Below are 25,932 nucleotides of genomic sequence, written 5' to 3'. Positions count from 1 at the left end.
CTACATGTATTTGAGATTGAAACAGCAGTTTAAATGACTTTATTGATCAAGCAATGCACAAACAGTTAAGGCTTTAGTGTATTGGAATAAAGAAAACCGACGATTATTCATGTAGATAAAAAAAGACAAAGAAAGTATTAATATATTGCCATCATTCCATAGAGGTGCAAGGATTATACTGGGCTGCTAGTGCTGATGGGAAAACATCTAAGCAGCTGAAAGGCAAGCCTGTCTCACGCTTTGAGCCCAGGTGTTCAGCAGTGCCGTCACCGAGTGCTTGTCAGGAAGCTGAAGGAGTTTAGAGGTCATGTTCTTATGCACAGTCTGCAAGAAGGGGTTGGCCTCTGAAAACAGAGAGGAAGGTAAGGACGTGTTCAGTTCATACGTTTCACGGCCTATGTATTTTCATTTAAACTGGATGCTTAAGAGGGTTTGCATCTTAGGCAGCCTAAGATAGCATGCTGACAGTTAATACACCAAGACTCACCATACTGCTGACCGTCATCTTCCCAGTGGGGGCTCTGATCGGGATAGTCAGCTGGAATGCTCAATTGAAGAGGGGGAACACTGGGAAGATTTTTATCATCTAGACAGAGACAGTGCCGGGAGTGAATGTTTAATTTGTACAAGTGTACATGACGCATATAGTGGGCATAAGTGTTGAACTGACCTAGTTTACATATGAGATGCACCGTTCCATTGTTGCTGCAAAAGGACGGGTCCAGATTGACCAGGAATTTGGAATTAAGCCGAGCCACCTCCCCTTGAAGTATGTTCGGGATGGTCTGGCGCTCGTCATCTTCAAGCTTCCGTTTACGGGAAGGAATTGAGGGACCCCTGTAATGAAGGAATATATTTTGTAATATGTAAATTTACGAGTTAAAGCTGGGTGGTATATACCATTCAATTGTTTGTTTAATGCAAAACTATAAATATTGTTAAGCTGTTTTGCACTAATGCAATACTTCATTTGTTACGATTATCTTTTGGCTTGCAGCAATCAATTTTAAAATAATTAAATCTTAATAATGAGATTATTAAAAAATATATTTTTAAAACATAAATAACAAAATACATGGTGATATACTCTATAAATGTATAGTTTATATAATTTATAAAATGTATAATATACATTACCGTTCAAAAGTTCGGGGTCAGTATGGTTTTTATTTTTTTATAAATAATACAAAATCATAAAATATATCTTGAGCATAAAATCAGCATATTAAAATTAATTCTGAAGGATCATGTGACACTGAAGACTGGAACAATGGCTGCTGAAAATTCAGCCGTGTCATCACAAGGATAAATTACATTTTAAAATATATTCAAATAGAAAACAGTTCTTTTAAATTGTAACAATATTAAACAATATTACCGTTAACTGTGTATTTGATCAAATAAATGCAGCCCTGGTAACCGGCATCTCAGCTGTTGATCTTACGTGATTGGTGGTCCATGAATTGCTGTCATAGCAGGAGCAAACGTGCGGTAAAGTGAATGGTTGAAAACCGGGGAGCGGATATTGGCCAAAACAGCATCCAGCAGCGGCTGGCAAAGGTACTGTTTTTTGGTACAGGGCACTGGTGGAGGGGGAGGAGTCGGCTGGAAACAAAAGTCAAGACATCACTGTAGAAATCTATTACTTCTTTTAAATGAACAGCAACTTAACTGACTTCCTATCTTGAAAAAATAAGGCCACTCACCACTGCCATGTCATTCTTTAGTTTCTCCAATGCTATTTCACACTTCTGTAGTGTTTTAAGTGGACACCTAGTGGAAGACAGCAATAATGCAACCTTAATCACAAGTCAAAAATCAACACAAGAGAGTGTTCAGCGTGCCTGCTTTCCTACCTTGTGTTGGGGTCAGTTAAAATGTTAAGCAAACTTTTCATTTTGCTCAAATCCTTCTTCCTGTCTGTAAAGACCAAACAAAGCATGAGCACTAAAATCAAGGGGAAAAAGATAAATCAGCACCAAAAGAGAAAAAGTCTCCAGTACCCTCATTTTTGTCTATTTTGTTAATCATCCTGCGCAGCGGCTCAATATACTTTGACAGCTGCTTCAGTTTATCCATGTAAAGCTGGTCCTCAGACTGTGAAGCCCCAGCTGGACTCATCACAGAGCCTGGATTCCCTGTAATATATATATAAAAAAAAAAGTTTAATTAGGGTTGCACCGAAATTCAATTCTGGCTGCCGCAGAGAAGCAAATAATTATTTTCATGTTCGGGCTGATAACCAATAACTGGCTGAAAATGTCTAATTAAATTATAAATAAAACAAAAAATAAAGTTAATCAATCATTTGATTGATTGTTACAATTAAATTTAGGCATCACAAGATTATAATGTACAGTACTAAAAATGCATCGTCTTAAAATTAATCTCTACATTTAACAATGTTATTGATTTATTCAAACAAAGTTTGAAAAGTAAAAATACAGGAAAATGCCTGATACCAATATATGTAAAAAAGAAAACAATATATTAATTTGTATTATCCATGTAAAAAATTATATACAATGCTTAAATTTATTAGACCAACTGTCATAATAAAGAGAAAACAAATATTTTAGGAATCTGTTAAAACTAAAAATGTTATTGTAATTTAGAAGGCAAACAACAAACTGAAACAACTAAATAGTCTTTATTCACACATAATTATTTTATTTTGTATGGCGTCCTTTGGCCTTGATAATAGCTTGCATTCTTGCTGCCGTTGTTTTTATGTAGTACCTTTCCACAGTCTCTGTTGTTATTGACTTCCAAATAGTTTCTAGTTGTTCCCAAAGACTTGCTTGCTATTGATGAAACTTTTGTGCGATCTATCTTTGAAGCCACTAAATCCCAAATTTGTTCAATAGGATTCAAGTCTGGACTTTGACTTGGCCAACTGTGACTAAAGAGCTTACACATACTGGATTAACCATTACAGAAACATAAAAAAATATTTTGGTAATCACCAATACTGTTGAGGGAAGCTGTAGCACAAACCTTACATTGGGTGGTGGTCTAATAAATTTGTTAAGCACTATACAGTATATATATTAGTGCTGCCAATCGATTTTCTTTTTTTAACTTGAGTAATCGCACATTTTTTCTGTGATTAATCGCAATTAAAAACACTTACGTTTTTATAGGTTTATTTTAGTTTATATATTTTATCATTTAATAATTTCACAGTTAATCTAAATTAACATAAAATGTAAAACCAAATTAATGTAGAGACAACATAAAGAATCATCTTTTTATGAATGAAGGTCCAACCCAGTCACTGATACTAATACAGCTATTGATGTCTGGATAAAAATATTTATTTTTTTCCCCCAATTTTAAACTAATTATAGCCATCCAAAATTGCAGTGTAATCGAAAGCTATCAATTTTTGTAACATTTATTAGGCTCACAAAAATATGACAACTTTTAATTTTAGTGAAATTCAAACAATCCTCACATAAACCCATAATAAATGTCATATTTACCTGTGCCCTTCCTTCCTGTCTAACAGGTAGGGCATATACAGAAATTGAATACAGTCATCAAACAGTCTGCACTGCGTAAATTATAAATGTATATAAAAACAAGAAAGCTTCTCTGTACCTGGTGTATTCAGGGGTCCAGGTGAAGGTACCTGGAGGGGGTAACTCTGGGGGGTGCGTGCAGAGGCAGGACTCTGGGATGGCTGGGGAGAGGGACTGGGTTGGAAACCTCCTGGAGATGGGGTCGGACCAGAGCTAGAGGTAAAAAAACAAAGGTTGCATTAACCTTCTGCAGTTAATACTAGTAAATACATATTGGGGAAAAACAAAACTATTTGACTATACCTGACAGAGTTGGGCTGAGAGGAAGGAGGCTGGGGGGATGGCTGAGGCTGTGGGGGAGGTGGCATCGACTGGGGCGTCTGCACCTGAACTGGGGAGGGTGATGACATCATTTGCTGACCCTTTGAAAAAGTTAGGAGAGAGGGAAAATGAAAGTGGGTTCAAAGTAAATAGACGAGTGGAGGAGAGCGGGCACAGCACTGGTGTAGCCAGTTAGAGATCACAGACATACTGTACAGTCAAGATCAGTTCGCTTTGACTGTAGAGCACCAGTAGATGGCGCTGTTTAACCAGTAGATGATTGCTTCTTATTAGCCTCCTCACTAATGTCACTTTATAACAAAATCCAGTCCACTTACCTGTGCCACACACTTTTTAATTTCACTTGCCTAAGTGCTCCTGGGTAATTTCTGACTAAATGTTTCTGATTGTGAAACTGGTTGGGGGTGGGATTGGGGGGTAAAGGGAGGCAGATGAGTGTGGATTATGGACAGCCTTCGCTCTAGTGTAAAGCCACTGACGTACGCACCCACTGGGTTGCAGCGCTGAGACCCTGCACTCAGCCCTGCGGTAAATACCTGTGGCATTTGCTGTCCTCCAATGGCAGCGGGGTTTTGAGGAATGGCAGAGTTCGGGGTGGCGCGGGGCAACCGGGGTGGCATTTGCATCCGGGGCATCATCTTTGAGGAGGACAGAGGGGACAACAGACATGTCACAAGCAAAACAATAAATGCAGTGCATCAGCGGACATGAGGAAGCACATGCAAGAATGCAAACGGAAATAGATTCGGCAGGTCTGCAAGCACAGATGCACATAGAGTCACATTCACTTATGCAAAACAAGGCTGTCCAAAAATAAAAGGATGTGCCAGCACGGCAGTATAGTGAGCTTCCTGTCATTCCAAGAGCATATAAAGGAATATCCCGGGTTTAATACAAGTAAAGCTCAAATGACTACACTAAGTTGTGAACATGTTGATTGCTACAAAAAAAAAAAAAAAGGACTTGTCCCTCCTGCTTTTACTTTAAAAAAGCAAAATCTGGGATACAATAAGGCGGTTACAATAGAAGTGAATGGGGACGATTCAATCCAATGCTACAGCCAGAAGTAAGATAACTGTTCTGCGTAAAGTTATATAATACTTTTTTATTTTTTATTTAACAGAAATAAAATAAATGAAGTAACCTCTAAAATGGCTGTAAAAATAGCAAGATTTTTTACAGCTCAAATAATACACGTTTTTACAGAAGAAATAATGTAAGTGCTTTTGCAAAATTACTGTCATCACATTTCTGCTTTTAAATACTCAAAAGAAATCCCATTTACGCTGTAAACGGCTCAAAATGATGCCGTTTGTTCTTAAATTGTATTGAACCCGGAATATTCCTTAAACAACACTTATTGTTAAGACAAGGCAAGCCACAGGCCAATGGATTTCACGCTCTCTTTTTATGTACCAGAATCATGCAACGCAAGGAAAGATGCAATGGGTACTTGCATCTCCAGCAAGCCTTTCGACTCTAAATTAAAGCTGTGGTTGAGCTTGCCATCTGCTAATGGCTTTTAGAGGGGAGCTTGGATCAAAAAATGGGCGGATACAATGCAACCATCAATACCTCCCTTGAAACACATTAAGGAAATCATTTAAAGGCTCAAAGGAAAATATCAGAGTATGTTAACAATCATGGCAAACTGTAATTTATACAGCTTTGTGCAGGCTAACCTTAAAAAGGAATGCATTTCTTGTCAGGTGCATGCAGAAAGGGCTTGTGGGTTTAAAACGGGAAGCATGCAGTCTATTAGCTGTTAGCTGCACAAACATGCATAATGCAAATGAGATTAAAAACTAACGCTACTCAAACTTAAACTGACTGCTCTGCTGTATTTCACAGCTCTGCAACAGAATAAAGATTTCTGGCTTTAGAATAAACTAGGGCCACACAGATGGGAAAAGGTGAATAAAAGCAACATGAAGCAAAATGTTATCCACCGAATGCTTGCAGATGGGAGGGCCACCCTTTAGGGAGAGATCTGACTGAAAGTATTTGGAAAAGTAAAACAGGCATCTAGTTGAGCTTATCTTTATCATACATAACTAAAGACAGGATATATATATATAATTTTTTAGGGGTGTAACGGTTCAAAATTCACGGTTCGGTACGTTTTCGATACAGCAAAAAGAAATACCAGAGAAATTTCCTTGATTTTTAAATTGTATTTATTTATTAAAATATTTGTTTTACTTTGAACAATGATGGAGCTATACTTGACCCATTTTCTGAGGTGTCTTAGCATATAAAACAAAAACAGCTCCTTCTAAAAAAATGTTAATGTAATATTGTAGTAGTTATAAACAAATGTTTATTTTATTTCAGTTTTATTTCAAGTTTGCAAGGCTCTGGATTAACATTTGAGGGCAGCAATTTTATTAATAATTCAAAAGCAAAACGATTAATAATGTAATATTTGGGAGTGGAAATGGCAACCACCTACTGGTTACAATGGTAATTTAATGTCTTTTTTATTTTTAAATTAAAAGGGTTAGGTTAGTTTCCTACATCTTGAAACTTGTAGTTTTATAAATGGGGGGTAATCTTTGAAAGACGAACAAATAATGTTTTGGTCATTACATTAAAAATAACATTTAAATATGATAATATTTGAGTTTTGAAGTGCTGGAAAAACATGTGTGACGTTTTTGAAAGCATTTTACTATTCCTGCCAAACTTTCATGGTTACAGTTAGTGTTACTACATTAAATCCATGGTGAATGTTGCTGATCTGTGGACTTAAACAGGGTTCCTGCAGGTTTCAGTTAGTCAAATTTAAGACCTTTTTAAGACATTTTAAGACCATAAAAGATTGAAATTTAAGACCTACATTTTACATGCATGGCATTGCCAAAAAATTTTTCAAATCAAAGAATTCATTTTATTTCAATGAATTCAGTAATTGAAAAAGCATTAACTTAATTTACAGATAAAGCAATCACATTAATAACCTTCCAGACCCAACAACACGTGTCAGAGAAAAGAACAGAATCAGATATAATTTTTTATAGAAAATTGTACTTTGCATATTATAGGCCTACTGTAAAAAACACATAATTAGTTGATTTTAGTTGATCATAGTTGATCATAACTAGAGATGAAATGGCATGAACATTTCATTTAATTATTATAGTGCCAAAAATTACCACTGTTATCACAGAATCCTGTTCAAAAAGTACTAATACTACACAATGAAATCAATTCACCAAGTTTTATGTCGAAAAACAGCAAATAACAAATAAAATTAGCATCAATACACACTAACATAAACATTAAAATAATACGATTAAAAATGATAGCCAGATTTTAAAAGTGTCTTGCAACATGTTATATACTAACATGTACAAGGTCAAATAAAGTTGACAAAAAAGGTTTTTATAAAAAGATAAACCTCACATATTTCAGACTTTAATTTATCTTTTTGGACTCATTCTTTTTATAAAAAATGATTTACTGACATTTATAATACAGTTTAGCTTATCTTTTATTATTAATAGTAAAATTCGGTCCGATTTTCCCGTGGCGTCTGTCGTTGCTATGCAACCATGCACTGCGCTCTCCACAATGACAAAAAAGTTTTAGTGGCTAATGGATTTCCACCGCCGAAAAACACTTGCTGTAGCTCTGTTACAAGATTTATTTACGGAGAAGAGAAAAACACCCGTAGTGTTTGGGTGCACCTGCATCCTTCATGTCTTTTTTCATGTCGCTGCGCCTGGAAAAAAACGAGCGCGTCGCTTCAATTATAAGCGTGCTTACCGCGCGCCTACAATTGAATGAACTTGAGCGCGAAAAAAACACGATATGTGAACTGCCTCTTGGCGAGCGACTTCGATACTTTTTTGCTACTTTGTAATAACTTTCTGCGGCCAGCGTTTCTGGAAATGAACGAGGGTAAAATCTTTTTTAAGACCTGACTAAATGAAATTTAAGACCGCGGATGAAAATCTGGCTGTTTTTAAGACGTTTTAAGGCCTTAAATTTAAAGTTCAGAATTTAAGACTTTTTAAGACCCTGCGGGAACCCTGTTAAAGCCTATAACTAGTTCATTCAAGGCACAATGTTTCTCCTGGTTTCCACGCCAGCGCTGTTTGATCTAATAGAGATCTACGGTTAATAATGGAGAATATGTAATGCTTCTCACTAGATCTCGCAGCGATGTTATTACTTCTGTGGCGAATTCATGATTTCTTTACTGGATCTCTTAGCGCTGTGTAGTAACAGTGTCGCTTGATCAAGATCGGCTCTCGCTGCACTGACAATGGTCCACTCCAAATATGCGATTATTTTATGTGCAGCTTGTCAGTGCAGCACGGCTGATCGGTAGTAAATGCTGCTCCATCTGAACGCCAGAGGGCGCTATCGCGTAGACATGCCAAATATGCCTTGCCACAGAAGTAGATAACGCCCTTCATTCCAGGAAATCCCTATCAAGCATCATGGCTGTAGCTGAATAAACAATAGATTGAAACGCTTTGATTGATTAAACATAACTAAAGGTTGGTATCAGCGATTTCAGGCCCAAACATAAATGATCACATTCATCTAATCTTTCCTAACGATCCGCTAGCTGCCCGCCCCATAAGCATGCCGTCAAAAAACGCGTCTCTGTAGGCAGCCTAGGCTCTGAGATCTGCACACAAAAACAGTTGGTTTCACCACCACTCAAAACCAAAATAAATAGTATTCCAACCAATCACCGACAGGGGTGGGTGTTGTGAGGTTTTGCGCTTGTGCACGGCTGCCTATGCCGCGGTTTTTTGACGGCATGCTTATGGGGCGAATCTTTCCTAATCGTTAGGAAAGATTAGATGAATGTGATCATTTATGTTTGGGCCTGAAATCGCTGATACAACCTTTAATAAACACACAACTGTCTTATTCTCTGTAAAAAGTCACATCATCTCACAGAAGGATGCTCAACTGCCGTTATTAAGTGAGTTTGGAGTAAAAGCATGTTATTAAATGTTGTCTTTTGTTGGACAAGAGGTTAATAAATGCTTGTCATGTTTGGAAGGCTGTTTGACGCGTGTTGCTTTTTCAAATGCATGTTATAAGTGATTTAAACTCACAGTGCTTTCAGATGGTGCAGCGTTTACAGAGCAGTACATCAATGACAAGCTGCGCATAAAAATAATAATAAAAAATAAAAATAAAATAAAAAACGCAGCCTTTGCGATTTCAAATTCGTGATAAACCAACTTGGTTTAAGTGCAATTACATGGAAATTGCAATTAATCGTGCAGCCCTAGTCAAGTCTCACAAAAGGAACAAAACCAAAGCACCATCAACTTTTCGTCCACTATATTATAAGTGTTCTAAAGCAATTCCATAGAGATGAATATTGAAGTCGTTAAATTCAAGTTCATGTAAAGCCGCCTTTCCACTGCACACGACATTCGCATTCGATTGTCGCATTTCGCCCCCCTAGCGGCAGTCGCATGGAACTTTGAAATTGGTCATGAAGCAACCGTAGTGCTTCCCTCCACTTGCTCCATTCAGCACTCAAACAGCGCGTTGCATTCGGTTACGACAGTCAACATAATGAAACTCTCTCCAAGATGATTCAATGTTCCCATTATACTTGATCTGTAGATAAAGGTCTACAGTTTCGCATAAAATGACTATCTTGCTGGAGTTTATTGCTGTTCATGTAACTTTCTCCTGGGTGTCTTTTAGATCACAACAATGAGCACAATGAATTGTAACTGAAATTTAAAACTGTTAAAAGAAAAGACTTAATAAACTATTGTTTTCATATAATATACTACGGATCAATATCTCTTTCCTTTTTGCTTTGAACTTTCCAATGGGAAGCGCTGCACGTGCACGCTACGAGGTTGCTTCAAGCGCATCATTCTGAATCTGTGCATAAGCGGTTTGTGCCACTCTGTTTTGGAGCCTTTCATATTACAATACTTTAGTGTAATGAAAAATACAAAGAGCAATGTGTAACATTTTAACAGATTTAGTGCTACACTTATTCACTTTATTTGCTCTCCATCTCCACTAAATAATGTTTTTTTCACTAAATGTTTAAATTTAATACAATTATTGTGCACTCATGATTTTTCTAGAGTAACCTTTGCGGTTGAATTTTCCATTAATCTAGGTTATTATAGTATTTTATCATAGATTATGATCATCATTTTTTTCATTTGTTGTTTTTTCTTAATGATGTTTAACACACAGAGGTATAAAAAAAAAAAAAAAAAATTCACTGCACTGTATCGGATCAGTATCGGCCGATACTGTCGGAATCGGTGCATCCATTATATATATATATATATATATATATATATATATATATATATATATATATATATATATATATATATATATAGCAAGTGCTGACAAATAAAGCCACGTTGTCAGCAGTGTGATTTTTTTTTTTGTTAGTCAGCTTTTACAGTAACAAGTTTTTTTTTTTTTAACAAGTGTACTTTTTAACAATTGTGATATTGAAATATTATACATTTCAAAAAAAAAAAAAAAATGACTTTGCCTATTTTAAAAAACACTTGTTCTTTTGCCATATTTTATTTTGAAATACAATATAATTATTAGTATAGTATACAATATACTAGAATTATTCAGCTGCTCGCTTGCAAATTGTCTAAATATGGCTCGTGTTCTTCTTTTCAAAGTACCTTAAGCATTCATGGTTTAAGTTTGAAGTATCATTTATGTCGAGTTAGGTGGGAAAGTTTAATACTTAAATGAGGGGTTTGGAAAAACCCTTAAACCCAAGTATGAGTAATAGTAACAGTGATGCTTGCTAGTTATGAGTAGCTTGTAGTTTGTCAAGCTACTTGCGAAGTAGCCTCCCCAACACTGGTGAAAATGTCAGTAGCTTATTTATTCAGAAACATTGAGCTGTGATTGGAGAACAAGGCCCACCGCTGTGGCCCACAACTAAACCTCTATTGACAAGAAAAATATTGATGCATAATCCTTCTGTTGTTATTTAGGCATTGTGCATTACACTACGGCCCACCACCAGGCAAGGAATAAACAGTTCTGACGTCCAAAAGAAATTCAAGTATTGATTTTGGTAGCATGCAATCACTTCACGCTCAAGTCTCTTATCTCAATCCTCACCACGGCTTGCACTGGGTTTACCTGGCCAGGGACTCCTGCGAGCTGGGCCGCCTGCTGCATCTGTTGAACCTGCTGCTGCTGCTGCTGCTGTTGCTGCTGCTGCTGTTGTTGTTGCTGTTGTTGTTGTTGTTGCTGCTGCTGCTGTTGTTGTTGTTGTTGCTGTTGTTGCTGCTGCTGCTGTAATACTCTCGCCTGCTTGTATAAACAGAAGCAAACAGAAAGATATACCAGAAACTAAGACTAGCTGGTGTAATATGCGTATCATTTGCCTCTCCCGACCACTTGTGTTCAGATGAAGTGAGACGGATGTCAATAACAGGTGTAAAACGGAGGCTCAAAGTGGTTATTATGCATTCTGCATTATGATTGCATCCTGTTAGGTCAGCTGATCTTTACCTGCATTACCTGCTGGAGCTTCAGATGTTGTTGCTGCTGTTGGCTGAGTGAGCTGATTTGTTGATGCTGTCCTGGAGCCATTTGTGGTAATGACTGGGACACCAAGACTTGTTGCTGCGAGTGAGGGGGCATCTGACCTGCCACTCCCTGAGCCTGTACCTGGGCTTGACCTTGAGCTTGGACCTGAGCCTGTACTTGGGCTTGAAGCTGCTGCATTTGCTGGATACTCTGGGCTTGGGCATGAGCGTGGGCCTGTGCTTGAGCTTGAGCTTGGGCCTGTGCTTGAGCTTGAGCCTGGGCCTGGGCCTGGGCTTGGGCTTGGGCCTGGGCTTGAGCCTGAGCCTGTGCATGAGCCAGTTGCTGCTGCTGCTGTTGTTGTTGCTGTTGTTGTTGTTGGTGTTGTTGCTGTTGTTGTTGTTGGTGTTGTTGCTGTTGTTGCTGTTGTTGTTGGTGTTGTTGCTGTTGCAGTTGCTGCAGCATTCTGGTTTGGTGCAACTGCAATTAAAGACATTAAAAGAATAAATACACAATGAGTAAATTATGAAATTATAAATACAAATAAGTCATATAGTATCTTTATTTGGCCATGATTTCACCAACCCACCGACAACAGAGCAAACAGAGAGCAGAATGGATGTATCAGAGATGGATGTCTATGAAGCTATTGTATCAAATTAATAGAAATGTTAAACAAATAAAATATTTACACCTTTATAGCTGGTGTGCGCAAGCTGATAAGCGAAACACATGGAGTGGATTAAGCGCTCAGAGATGTGAGCTTGTCGCATTTCTTTTTCACAGACATCGCTGGAAAGTTTGTAGTTCGGTCGATATGTAAATTGCAGAGAAAGTAAATCAAGGCACGTTGATATGAGAGAGAGAGAGAGAGAGACTTCTGTTGCATGCTCTTGATTGTTCACTCAGCCCACATGCATCATTTAGATTAAAACTAAATCGTATATGCAAGTAAAAATTTGAACAGTTACAGTGAGGAAAATAAGTATTTGAACACCCTGCTATTTTGCAAGTTCTCCCACTTAGAAATCATGGAGGGGTCTGAAATTGTCATCGTAGGTGCATGTCCACTGTGAGAGACATAATCTAAAAAATAAAAATCCAGAAATCACAATGTATGATTTTTTAACTATTTATTTGTATGATACAGCTGCAAATAAGTATTTGAACACCTGAGAAAATCAATGTTAGTATTTGGTACAGTAGCCTTTGTTTGCAATTACAGAGGTCAAACGTTTCCTGTAGTTTTTCACCAGGTTTGCACACACTGCAGGAGGGATTTTGGCCCACTCCTCCACACAGATCTTCTCTAGATCAGTCAGGTTTCTGGGCTGTCGCTGAGAAACACGGAGTTTGAGCTCCCTCCAAAGATTCTCTATTGGGTTTAGGTCTGGAGACTGGCTAGGCCACGCCAGAACCTTGATATGCCTCTTACAGAGCCACTCCTTGGTTATCCTGGCTGTGTGCTTCGGGTCATTGTCATGTTGGAAGACCCAGCCTCAACCCATCTTCAATGCTCTAACTGAGGGAAGGAGGTTGTTCCCCAAAATCTCGCAATACATGGCCCCGGTCATCCTCTCCTTAATACAGTGCAGTCGCCCTGTCCCATGTGCAGAAAAACACCCCCAAAGCATGATGCTACCACCCCCATGCTTCACAGTAGGGATGGTATTCTTGGGATGGTACTCATCATTCTTCTTCCTACAAACACGTTTAGTGGAGTTCTATTTTGGTCTCATCTGACCACATGACTTTCTCCCATGACTCCTCTGGATCATCCAAATGGTCATTGGCAAACTTAAGACGGGCCTTGACATGTTCTGGTTTAAGCAGTGGAACCTTCCGTGCCATGCATGATTTCAAACCATGACGTCTTAGTGTATTACCAACAGTAACCTTGGAAACGGTGGTCCCAGCTCTTTTCAGGTCATTGACCAGCTCCTCCCGTGTAGTTCTGGGCTGATTTCTCACCTTTCTTAGGATCATTGAGACCCCACGAGGTGAGATCTTGCATGGAGCCCCAGTCCGAGGGAGATTGACAGTCATGTTTAGCTTCTTCCATTTTCTAATGATTGCTCCAACAGTGGACCTTTTTTCACCAAGCTGCTTGGCAATTTCCCCGTAGCCCTTTCCAGCCTTGTGGAGGTGTACAATTTTGTCTCTAGTGTCTTTGGACAGCTCTTTGGTCTTGGCCATGTTAGTAGTTGGATTCTTACTGATTGTATGGGGTGGACAGGTGTCTTTATGCAGCTAACGACCTCAAACAGGTGCATCTAATTTAGGATAATAAATGGAGTGGAGGTGGACATTTTAAAGGCAGACTAACAGGTCTTTGAGGGTCAGAATTCTAGCTGATAGACAGGTGTTCAAATACTTATTTGCAGCTGTATCATACAAATAAATAGTTAAAAAATCATATATTGTGATTTCTGGATTTTTTTTTTAGATTATGTCTCTCACAGTGGACATGCACCTACGATGACAATTTCAGACCCCTCCATGATTTCCAAGTGGGAGAACTTGCAAAATAGCAGGGTGTTCAAATACTTACTTTCCTCACTGTATGTGATTTATGTACAACAAGTGGTTCCCTACATTATTACAGGACGTTTACAGGACAAGAAGTTTACTGTGCACAAACATCTGAAGCGTGCGCCCAGAAAGCTGCGTCTCAGACAGCGCTTGGATACTGCATTGAATTTTCTTTCACGTCTTCTTGTGCTTGAACTGACGAATTCACACAAAATTATGTAAAGATGCCCATCTTGGCGAGTATCCTAGTAAACTTAGTTAGCAATGTCTCAAGTGAACATAAACAGTTGATAAATAAAACACATGTGTAACAGTATGTTGGATCCGTGCATTCAGTCTTAAAGTGACAGCAGCTTAATAAACCTGCTGCTGTTTTTTAATGTTAATCAAACAACAAAGGACAAAGAAATCAGTCACTGCTCTTGATTGAATGAATTTTGTAACTTTAATGAATCTATATTTAATTTATACAGTGAAGACTATGCAGTGGTGTTTTACATTTGATTATTCAAATTCAATACCTAAAAACTACTGTTAGAACTACCTGAAAAGCACAGTTTATTTCATTCTATTGTATTTATTTGTGCTATTTGTAATTGGATTATTTGTTCTTAATTTATTATTGACTTAACTTGTCTTTATTTATTTATTTTAATTTATATTAATTAGGCTAGTAGCCTAGTTTTTACAATAGCATCAAAATTGTAATAGAGAATTGAGATATTTCACTGATATCTAAACATTTGAACCACTGACCCAACCGGGCCAGTAGAAAAAAAAATCAGCACTGAGCCCTGCTGAAGCAGCTCTAAATATGTGAAAGATAAAATATGATAGAGCGATAGAATGAACAATGAAAGTAAGAGGCTTGTACAATACATTTTAACAGGCATAATTAAGCGTGAGAATAACTGAATGAAATATATATTTGCTAAACCAATTAGACCAATAAAAATACAGGTATCAGAGAGTAAAAAAAAAAATGAAAGTATCGGTATCGGACTACTGGCCTAATTCTGGAAAAAGTGGTATCGCTGAATCCCTAATCACCACCATTTAAGTAGCAAACATTAATCTTTCGATTCTCCGCTACCTGGTTCTGTTGTTGTTGCTGCTGAGTCTGGGCCTGCTGCTGTTGCTGATTCTGATGCTGCATTTGCTGATTCTGATGGTGCTGCTGTTGCTGTTGAAGTTGCTGGAGTTGCCTTATCTGTTGGAACTGCTGCATGGCATTCTGCTGCATAGCTGCTGGCTGCTGAGGCTGCATGCCTGCCTGCTGCTGCAGCTGGAACTGCATGGACTGCTGCTGCTGTTGCGGCTGCTGTATCATCTGCATCTGCCCTGCAGCTCCTGCTGGGGTAGATATTGCATCATGTCATTTTGAGGGAATGTATGAGAATTCAAATAAGATTATTATAAAGCCACACAGTCTCTCTAATCAGTTGACAGCTATTGAATTTACCAGCCTGCTGGCCTCCCGCTACTCCCTGCATGGCATGTTGACCCATTTGCATTTGCCCTAATGGCCCTATACCACCCATTGGTGCGCCAGGGGGGCGTGGTCCAATGCCAATAACTCCAGGACCACCTCCACCCACTCCTGGTAAATTCTGCAGGGCATTCATGGGGTCTAAAAATAAACAATATTACTTTGAAATTCAGCAGAAAATATATTCAAACAGTTAAATAGTAGACTTAAGAAGATCTTAAATAGCTCTTTAATTTACCAGGCCCACCTTGAGTCTTTTTATCTGCAATGAAAAACAATAATTTCAATTCACGATCCACATCCAAACATCACAGCAATAAGACAGAAAAAAGCATTGTAAACAGTGAATTGCCTACTTACGAATGTCTCTAAAATGAATTATCAGCCTTGCAACCAGAGATAAATACTCCTCCTGTTCCCCCCCACCAAAAATAAATAAATTAAATATATTTAAACAAATCACACAAAACATTTCCGTTAAACTGCAAGTTAACATTTAAAAGTAGTACTTACTCTGGTCTTTGCTTTGATAAAAACATGGCTCTCCATGTCAGTACTGGACTTTGTGTGAGCAGTTCCTGCTTTTCTCATGGCTTCATCTCTGCAATAAAGCAGAAGTCTGAATATTTGATCACAACTGATGCACAAGAAATGTTACCTATCGTTTACTGACACTATCAATCATTTAAGAGATGTCTCAGAACATTTAGAACTATTAGAAGAGCTTTTTATTATTGACACAAAGAATAAAACTATATTACAAGCAAAGAGAAAATAAGCTTAATATTCTAAGAGGGTTACAATCAATACATCAAATTCTGAAATTAACTAAAGTGTATTATCTTATAAGTATTACACCAAATAAGAGTATTGCAAGTAAATTAATTTATGAATTCTTCTTTAAAGAAATAAATAAGTTACTAATTTAGCTAAAAAAAATTTGGGGGATAAATTCCTTTTAACAATAAAGAAAAGTCAATGCAAAACATTATAAACACAGTTCCAAAATATGTTGGTAATTGTTTTTTTCAAAGTGATGACAAAAGGAGCAATTTGGCAACTATTAGAAGAGCTTATAATGAGCCTAAAGTGATCACAAGAACGATCAAATATATTTAAGGTTAATTATTTTTTATTAATTTTTTGCCTACAACGTTAAACAGCATTTATATTTAATTAATACATATTTCGCTTGAACATATTTGACTAGAATTTAATTAGGCTTACTTTACATTAGCTAACCGCATAGCTAAACAAACTCTAAACAGAAAATGTAATCTCACTTAATGAACATAATACCGTGATCAGATAAATATCATATATAAATACAGCCTATTTGAAATTTCGACTGTTTAACAGATGAGCTGATAACAAGCCTGAACATCCGCTAGTTAGCAGCTAACTAGCTAGCTGACTCTGAGACTTTATATGCCCTTTATATAAGTATATAACCCAAAAAATATTTGGATGCTCACATTTGCGCCACTACTTTCTGTCGAAAGGCTGGACTCCTCCAATCACTATCAGGACCTGGGACCTCCATAACTGTTATTGCTGAACAACGTTGAACAAGCAGCTTCCAGTTAGCGATGTCCGCTTCGCAAATGAATCATTTCACTGAGTCGAATCTTTTCAAGGAAACGGTTGAACCAGCTCAATCTGAAAGATTCGTTCAAGAATCTATGTAAACGAACTGTTCTAGAGACGAAGAAATAATTCAAATAAATCCACTTGAAATATAAGTTTACGGCTTAATTGCTTGTCAGATTTATTAAACACACAACAGAGCTCGTTGTAGTAAACTGTAGGCCTATTTTATTAAAACGTGACAGCTTTTTAGGTAACGTATATTAAATCAATAGTATGGTTTAACGTAAATGCAAATTATATGTAGGTTTAGGTTATGTACCTTTCTGAATTTAACCATATCTGCAACAAACTGAATTATTACACAGCAAATGATAATTCAAAAAAAATAAAATAATAATAATAATTAAATAGAGACAAACGTGCAATAGGCTACGTAAAATAATCACTGAAACGGTTCATTGACATGAAAGAAATGAGACAAAAGAACCGATTCGCAGAAATGAGTCTGATTTCCCTAATCCAGGTTTGGATAAAAACTGCTGCTGAAAGGATTGCTAACCCCTCCTCTAGCAAATCTGGATTATAAAGGGTATTCATTATTATTATTAGGCCTATTATTATTATTTGTAATTTATGTAGGCTATTATCGCACAGTGAAGTCTTCAATCAAATTTCGTTTGACGTCAATAGCGAAATAAACCTCTAAAATGATGTATGGTTTTTAGATTACATTTGCAACCCCTAGTGGTTGTCACTAACCTGTGTCATGTGTCAATTATAGGCTATAAAGGCCTATCCATAATTTAAATCATGCTTAAAGTGTATTTTGATTTCTTTATTGATATGTACGTGAATAATTGCCATAAAACTGATTAATGAGATACTATTATAGTTGTTATTAGTATTGTAAATGTTTTTAATTTGTTTTTATTTTTATATTTTCCATTTGCATTTTAAATGTGGTTACATTTTTAGTCCTTTTGTTGTGTGGTTTTGTCTTTTTTTTCTTTTTTGAAAATATATATTTTTTTTTGTATTTCCGTTTAGTTATTTTAGGACATCAAGTTAAACTAAATGAGAAAAATGAGAAATGTTATACCTTAAGTTTTGTACATATTTCAGTTAATGTTTATCTTATTTATTTTATTTCAAGTGCCGAAAACTTATTTTATGGTTATTATATTTTAAATTATAATAACACTAACATGAATTCAATAGTAGTAACATTTATAACAGTTCGAGTTACTTTATCATTGCTTTTATTTTCATTTTCAGATGTGTGTTATAGGCTCTAGGGTGTGGTTACTGGGCCGACATGGGTGACATGTCAGATGAAAAGCTTCTGCATTTCACACATCGGTTAAATGTTGGCTTCCTGCCCAAACATCATTTTTCTTCATTGACTGTATTTTTACTTACCGGTTAATTACTGTAATATTGTTTTAATTATTCTTATTTTATTTGGTGGCCATAATCAGTAATGCTGAATGTAGATGCAGGCAATTCAAGGCCTTGACAAAAGGCATGTCTCATATAATTTACCCCATGTTGCATCACTACAACTGCAGTTGACATTGTCTACTTTAAGACTTAACAGTTGACTATATTCTTATGATCATATTCTTGACAAACTGCTCATAGGCAGAAGTTGCCAAGAGGACTGATGAGGTCTGAATATGATATTAATAACTAAAAAATAAATAAATAAATTCAATGAGCACATCTTTGTAAAGGATGTGATGTAATAGTATCAGTGTGATGATTCAGTATCCTCTGGTTTAGTCTGGTTAAGTCCATGCACTGATCTCCAGAGTCTGTGTAATATTCATGAGTTTGAGTAGGTCTATATTAATCAATGCAAAAGCTACATGGCCTTAAGTTCACAGGTTTTAAGGCAGTTTTAACTTTAATCACGTCTGGCAAAAGTGCTTGCATTTGTGCCCTGAATATAATCTTGTCTTCTTTTGTGCTGTCTTTAACATACCTATCCATTGCAGACTGGGGTTAACGCCTCAGGAAGTGCAATATCATAATCCATTTGCATATAACACGATAACATTCTCTTTATTCAAGTGCTGTTGTTATGTCCTACTGCTTTAAGTACTCAAGCTCTTTGGATGGATCCTGATCAGCTGTCAATATCATTCATCAATTACATTTTTTTAAAACAATCTTCCTAAAAGTGATTCTAATGATATTATTTCTCTGTCGTTATTTGTGATGTGGACTTCCCTATTCCTAGAATTAGATCTATTATAATTGTAGTTTATCTAAAACTTTATCATTGTTGTTATCGTACTTTATTATGCAGAGAAATTATAATGTAGCCTACATAAGTTCTACTGAATTAAAATACTTTCTGTTGTGACTGAGTAGGCTACTTAACACACATTTTAAACACAAATATCAAAGCCTCTTTTTACTCCTTACAAGACCTTCTATCTTTTAAATACTTAAGTAGGCCTACAATTAAATGTGGAGACATTTTGGCTAGATACTGCATAAAATGTTTAGGCCTCCATAATTTCACTTAAGAAGTAGTATTTTTACAACTCATGTCAATAGCCCATGCATGTCATCAACAGAGATGAGATGAGCCAACATTCCATCCAAAATGAGACCACTACTACCAGCACCTTACAACTTTCACATTAATACTAGGCCACTCGCACTAGGCTATACAATCTCCTAAGCAGTGTCTTATGTGCCTCATTATCGCGGTTGAGAGCATTTGAAATGCCGCGCCTCTGCACGCCACTCATCTTATTCTTCCTTTTAAGTAACAGCCGCTCGAGGCGTTCGTGACGGGTGATCAGGCAGACCGGGAGCGCGCGCAGATCCGCCCTCCAGACGCCATTTCTCGAACGGTGTGGGGAGCTAAAGCAGCTTTTACACCAATCCCGGGAAGGAACAGAAAACACAACAAACTGAAAAATTTCTCAATCTTTTCGGTCGTCTTGTCGCGTGGAAAAGTCGTGCGTCATATAGGGGAGCAAGGTGGGAAACTTTCTGCTGCGAGATTATTCAGAATTCGTTGTGTGTGAAGACGTGTTGCGGGCCGCCATTTTTGTTACAGCCTTCAAAGTCTGTTGGGAGTCTAAATAAGAGACAAAACTCATCCGTACTTTGGTGTAATACACGAAGAAAAACTCGCTGTTGGACGCAACTGATATATGTCGCCTTGAATCGTTATGCAAGGCGATTTATTAACATATTATGCTTCATCTTCAGCGGACGGTGACGGAAGACGGCTAGCTGGCTAACGCGGTATATTGTCTCAGAAGCTGCAGCTACTTTCACGGAAGAGAGAGCGGAAAGGGGAACTTTGACTCTAAATACGCGTTTTTGGGTTCGTTACGAACTTTTGGGGTTGTTTAAACCTGTTCTATGCCCGTCGTGATTCTTGTGTTGGTGGAAAATTTAGCAATGCATCAAAGTTGGTTGACGCCAGTCGCAGCCTGTCTGGTCAAACGTCAGGTTGCGGTTCAGTAGGACTGTCGGGTCAGAAAGCGTTCGGTTCGCTTGTAAGAATACGCGTTTGCTGTTTTAATTTATTGCTCGTTTCTGTTTTCTTTTCGAGTTCATCAGTTACAAGTGTATTTCGAACAAACATGTCGTCTGCACGGTTCGACTCCTCGGACCGATCTAGCTGGTATTTCGGGCCGGTTTCGAGACAGGAGGCGCAGAATAGGCTTCAGGGACAGAGACATGGGGTGTTTTTGGTGCGAGATTCGTCCACCTGTCCTGGTGATTATGTACTGTCAGTGTCCGAAAACTCCAAAGTTTCTCACTATATCATCAACTCTTTGCCAAACAAGAGATTCAAGATAGGTGACCAAGAGTTTGATAATCTACCTGGACTTTTAGAGTTCTATAAAATACATTATCTGGATACGACCACCCTGATAGAGCCAGCATCAAGGTAAGAGCTTCCATTAGTTTTGACATCGTCACATCATCCACCCCTCTTCTCACTAATGCATTTCCCTCCCCTTCGTTGATATGGCAAGCCGACTAAACATCCATTCATTTCAACTTACTAGGGTCTGTTTTTATGTTACTAGTTCTTTTCTTTATTTTCTAGCAGGTTATCAAATAAATTATGAGTATCTGTCAGTAGTGACAATTCATTCGATGCAAGTAGCCTACTGATTTATAAGCTACTAGTACATACTGTTGTAACTAGTCACAATTTCAGTAGTGACAAGTAACACATTGCAAATATTTCTGGTACTGGTTAAAGTTTTACTATTCGTCAAATGCTGGTAATTATAATCAGATTGTTGCAACTACTAGTTACATTTTTAATTGAGTAGTCAGAATTGACACTTCTCAGTTAATCGAACTTGACAAGTGAATATCAATTGTGACTAGTGAGATAAGAAATGTTGATGGAAACAATTGAGAGAGATGCTAGTGTCTTTAAGTATTGATATCTAATACATAAGTAATAACAAACCTGGAATACCAGCAATTTGTTACTGGTAATTATTAGTGACTGTTAAAACCGCTTGCCATAATTTTGCTGGTTCTTGTTCACATTCATTCTTATGCTTTGAGTTAAATATGGTCAAGGAGAGACATGAGAGTGGTCAGTTAAACACATCTGTAATTCCCCTTAATTTTTTCCTTCCTGTATGTTCTCATTGAGCCATGCAATAAAGAGAAAATAAGTCATTTGCATTCAAGATACCAGGAAGTTAACTGTACATGTGCGAAGTGTACATCCAGAAGTGGAATGGATATTACAAAAGACCAACTGCCTAGCAATAAGTGGATTTAAGCATTTCCTCTTAGTTATGCTGTTTCGTTTTGTTGTTGATTAGTCAATCCTAAAAACTCTTTTATCATTGTCCTACAGGTACTCCAGTACCCCTCTGCCCAGTGGTCCTATTCAGCCCTCCGGGGGACTCGGAGATGAGAACCAGGAGTATGTGCGAACTCTTTATGACTTCACTGGTAGCGATGCTGAAGACCTCCCTTTCAAGAAGGGTGAAGTCCTAATTATTCTGGACAAGCCTGAGGAGCAGTGGTGGAGTGCCAAGAATAAAGAAGGCAGAGTAGGCATGATTCCTGTTCCCTATGTAGAAAAGCTGGTGAGACCTTCGCATCATCCCGGTCAGCCTGGCCATGGTTCACGAAATTCCAATAGCTACGGCATACCTGAGCCAGCACACGCCTATGCCCAGCCTCAGACTCCATCGCCCATTCCCCCCATCACACCCGGCGCTGTTATCAACCCGCTGCCGTCCATGCAGAACGGGCCAGTAATGGCCAAGGCTATCCAGAAACGAGTGCCATGTGCATATGACAAGACTGCCTTAGCACTGGAGGTAGGTAGCTAAATGATGGATTCCCATAAACCAGAATTTGCATTCGTCACCAGCGTGGAAACGTCTGCTAGTTTCCATTGTTTTATTGATGAGGGATAATATGGGGCAGCCTTATGTACGTTAAAATCTATTTATTTTCTATAAAATATAGCTATTTCTCTATGGTTTATAAGATTTAACTGGTTTAGTGATTACACATTTAAAGGAATTTTTACCCTTCATTACATTTGGTCAGATGGTGGTGATAGCATGGAAATGTAAAATGACAAATATTTTCTCTTGATGACACACTTGTCAGCTCAGTCCTATGTCTCTGAGGGACTTTCCATAGACAGACCTATCAACATATATATATATATATATATATATATATATAATATTAGAGAAAATAAATCTTAATATTCTCACTTCCTCTGTTTATTCCTATGCTCACTGACTTGTATTTTAGGATATTTTTAGCATTAGACCAATCTTGTTTTTTTTTTTTTTTTTTTTTTTTTTTTTTTCTAGTTATCAATTTGCATGTGCAATTTGAATATTCAAATTCTTAAATCTCTTTAAGAAATGTTTGAGGAGAGATGTAGCGAAAAATAAGCACAGAGACCTCTTACGTGTTTTGTGTCCAATTCAGTGTTGTTCATTGGGTTGTTCAGGGTCTAGAATGAAATTCCATACTTAGTCATCCCACATGGCAAGTTCCAGCACCCCTTGCATTTGTTTCTACATGCAAGGCTTTGTCAATTTGTAAAAAGAAAATGACATAACCTCTGTCTTAGTCAGCCTGAGAATGTCAGTTGATTCAGCTAGGTACAAGAAAAAGGTAAAGAAACTCATGGTTCAAATGCAGATTTACTTGGTAATTTGGCCCCATTTTGTATTTTTCCATCTGTCTGCTGTATTTTACATGTGAGTGAAGCTTGTGTATGGAAACGGGGATTATGACGCACAGTTTGTTGTGGCCTAAAGCAAAATAGTCTGATTTAGAACAGCTATTGCAGGAATGTTGAGAAAGTGAAGCTGCATGTCAGTTAATGCAGAGGATTTTGTCCTGAACTATGATTTTTAAGTTTTATAATGCTTCAACTTTGTTTTAATGGGTACAAACAAACCAGTAACTTAATGCACTCAAAGGATTTTCATGTCGTTGAAAAATATTTTGTTCCTTGGATCTAGTTTCTGGTGGGCAGGCCATTATCTTTTACCCAGGCTTTCCCTGAATTTTCTAGGTTATGTGTTTTTTTAAATGTCAAAGCTTTCACTGTGCTTTTTAAAAAGCCAAAAATATTTTTTTTCTCATACTAAACGTGAAAGTAAATGCCTGTTTTCTTTAATTTTGTCCTGTTTTTTATTTTTCCTCACAGGTGGGTGACATTGTGAAAGTGACTAGGATGAACATCAGCGGTCAGTGGGAAGGGGAGGTAAATGGCCGGAGAGGTTTATTCCCTTTTACCCATGTGAAAATATTGGACCCCCAAAACCCAGATGAGAGCGAATGATCTGGACCATGCTCTGTCAGCACACCCCGTCAGCTCGCCGGACGGCCCATCAAGTCACAGCTGGTATTACGCTTGCCTGCCTGCCTTGGGGCTCAGCCGTGGCGCATTTCTCAAGCAAACCATTTGCGTGGCTTCTGACTGTTTACAAGCTCCGAAATCAAACGGTTCTTAATCCCCCCTCACCTGGTTACAGGCGAATCAGTATTTTTATTTTATTTGTTTTGTCTGCCCTTAATATTCTGTTATTCCTCACATCTGCAATCTGTTCCTGTGACAAGGTGAAATGAGGTCTCCAACATTGACCTAAGCCTTCCTGCCACTCTCCTGCAGTTTTCTGCCTGTAGCTTTGACTTTTGCTAGCTGAAATATATTAAGAAAGGGAAATAATGCTAATTATACCCTCTGGTTTGATTGCCAATTGTTTACATGTTTGGTCCAAATTTTGTCTTTTATTTTGTGTCTTGTTGCATTTCAACAAAATCCTAATGATACTGATCTGACCCTTGGTAATAGCTATGACTTGAAGATAAGGGTATGATGTTGCAGGATCTTAGAATAGCGACAACTGCACCACTCCTGATTGACCTTAGAAACAGACTCAATTAGTATGTGGGACTAGTCTACTGTAACCTTTTTATTTGTGCCATAACTTATCTGTAAATTGCAGTAGTAGTGTAGCTAGATGGTTGTGACTCGACTCTCGGGGGATCTTTTGAATGGTGAAGGGTTTGCCTGTGGAGCTTTTTGCATCCAGTTGTGATGCAAAATTGGGTCTGGGGAGTGAAAACGCACCTCATCTATTCCATTGGACAAGCTGGAAATGTCACCTGTGCAATCGTGAGCTCATCTCGTCCCCTCATCCTCTTCTACTCTGGTTACAGTAAAGTCTGGATCTTGCTCTTTTACATGACTGTTACATCACAAGGTCTCTGCTACAACTCATGAGGGTTTCTGCCCAATTTTGATTCAGTAACCTGACATGCACACAACTTCTTGGTTTTGTCCATCTGTAATCTGTTTCAAATTTAGCCAGATGTTGAATCAAGCATTTACTGTGTGTTGAAATAAACTGGCAATTTCTTAAAAGGGATTTAAAAAGCCTGCTGGTGGCCTCTGTGCATGACCTTCTGGCCAAGAGGGTTTTGCCTCTTAGGTTAAATGCTGCTTCATGTTATGTTTTATTTGTCTGTCGATTTTCTTTTTCTCTCCTTTTTGAAATGATCTCCTCTTTTGTCTGGTTTACATCCGTAGCAAGTTAAGATTAAACATTCATATTAAGCAATAGACCGGCCCGTATCTTAAGTGCTCAAATAATTTAAGTTTCAAATGCATACTTTTTCCTTTTTTGTTTTGGCTAAGGCTTTAACAGTATTACTGTTTGTTTTACATTACAAAATATCCATGTGGTCTCGTTTGTTTAAAATGAAAATTTGTGCCTTTTATTTTCTTACACCATTTACATGTTAATAATATTTCCCATGGTTAACACCTGTGCTGGTATTACCCATTATGTACAGAACGAGTAAATAAAATTTATGTCTACATCTCTGTGTGCATTTGACCAGCTTCCTGTGTATAAGGAGTCGCAGGATTGCCATGGTCATAGAAAACCTGGAAATATTAGGGGTTTAAATTTGTGATATATCCAGATCTGGAAAAGTTATGAATTTTAATAAAATTTTAAAATGTTATGGGAGTTTACATAGCGAATACTAATTTTTCCTCTCAATTGATTTATTGTTTGCATCTATTTAAAGATTGGCACATGACGTGCAAATGAAAATCCACCACAGCGATTTCTGCTATAGTAATTCCTAAAATAAAACTTTAGAAATCACGAATGGCTGCTCATTAAATGAACTAGTCAAATAGAATGGGAACCCTGTAAAGGGAAGTGCACATATCATTCTGGAGACTTCTAACTCCTAAAGTGGGTCATTTTGAAGCCCATGTTTCAACAGACATTTTGTTCAATAAAACAATGATGTAACACCCTGTTTAGAGACAATGTTCGGTATCTGGAACAAGAGGTTGGTTACTCCATCTCCCTTGAATTTTTTATTAGCACCAGTTGTGATTGTGACTATGCCCTGGAGAGAAGACAT

The 25,932-nt window shown here is 37.5% G+C and overlaps 2 protein-coding genes across 18 annotated transcripts; one reads left to right on the top strand and one right to left on the bottom strand.

The window, feature by feature from the left end:
- Nucleotides 1–23: 23 nt before the first annotated feature.
- med15 (mediator complex subunit 15) lies at nt 24–17,037 on the bottom strand. Of its 17 annotated transcripts, none has more exons than XM_084386457.1 (18): nt 16,884–17,037; nt 15,922–16,009; nt 15,769–15,820; nt 15,647–15,670; nt 15,382–15,549; nt 15,013–15,272; nt 11,373–11,867; nt 10,998–11,171; nt 4,403–4,504; nt 3,828–3,946; nt 3,604–3,737; nt 2,004–2,138; nt 1,857–1,920; nt 1,707–1,773; nt 1,445–1,605; nt 671–837; nt 488–586; nt 24–344 (listed from the first exon to the last, which is right to left on the bottom strand). In XM_084386457.1, exons 1-18 carry the CDS (start codon nt 16,949–16,951, stop codon nt 208–210), a joined length of 2,514 nt encoding a protein of 837 aa, XP_084242583.1. In that variant the 5' UTR covers nt 16,952–17,037; the 3' UTR covers nt 24–207. The 17 variants fall into 17 exon arrangements, with proteins under 17 accessions (XP_084242583.1, XP_084242592.1, XP_084242596.1 ...); XM_084386466.1 differs by having other exon boundaries at nt 10,998–11,168; XM_084386470.1 differs by having other exon boundaries at nt 11,382–11,867.
- A 2,567-nt stretch (nt 17,038–19,604) lies between these two features.
- crkl (v-crk avian sarcoma virus CT10 oncogene homolog-like) lies at nt 19,605–25,518 on the top strand. Its single transcript, XM_084387372.1, has 3 exons — nt 19,605–20,920; nt 21,860–22,331; nt 23,693–25,518. Exons 1-3 carry the CDS (start codon nt 20,610–20,612, stop codon nt 23,825–23,827), a joined length of 918 nt encoding a protein of 305 aa, XP_084243498.1. The 5' UTR covers nt 19,605–20,609; the 3' UTR covers nt 23,828–25,518.
- The last annotated feature ends 414 nt before the right edge of the window (nt 25,519–25,932 follow it).

Source organism: Rutilus rutilus, assembly GCF_951802725.1.
Source record: "Rutilus rutilus genome assembly, chromosome: 18".
Taxonomy (NCBI): Eukaryota; Metazoa; Chordata; class Actinopteri; order Cypriniformes; family Leuciscidae; genus Rutilus; species Rutilus rutilus.
This window is presented reverse-complemented; position numbering and strand designations above follow the sequence as displayed.

Excerpts from the sequence above, each read along its gene's own strand:
- med15 (XM_084386457.1), bottom strand. The coding sequence starts at position 16,951 with ATGGAGGTCCCAGGTCCTGATAGTGATTGGAGGAGTCCAGCCTTTCGA. Across the intron at positions 15,671-15,768 it reads AATTCATTTTAGAGACATTC|ATAAAAAGACTCAAGGTGGG; the intron begins GTAAGTAGGCAA and ends TTTTCATTGCAG. Across the intron at positions 1,921-2,003 it reads CAAAATAGACAAAAATGAGG|ACAGGAAGAAGGATTTGAGC; the intron begins GTACTGGAGACT and ends TGGTCTTTACAG.
- crkl (XM_084387372.1), top strand. The coding sequence starts at position 20,610 with ATGTCGTCTGCACGGTTCGACTCCTCGGACCGATCTAGCTGGTATTTC. Across the intron at positions 20,921-21,859 it reads CTGATAGAGCCAGCATCAAG|GTACTCCAGTACCCCTCTGC; the intron begins GTAAGAGCTTCC and ends ATTGTCCTACAG. Across the intron at positions 22,332-23,692 it reads AGACTGCCTTAGCACTGGAG|GTGGGTGACATTGTGAAAGT; the intron begins GTAGGTAGCTAA and ends TTTTCCTCACAG.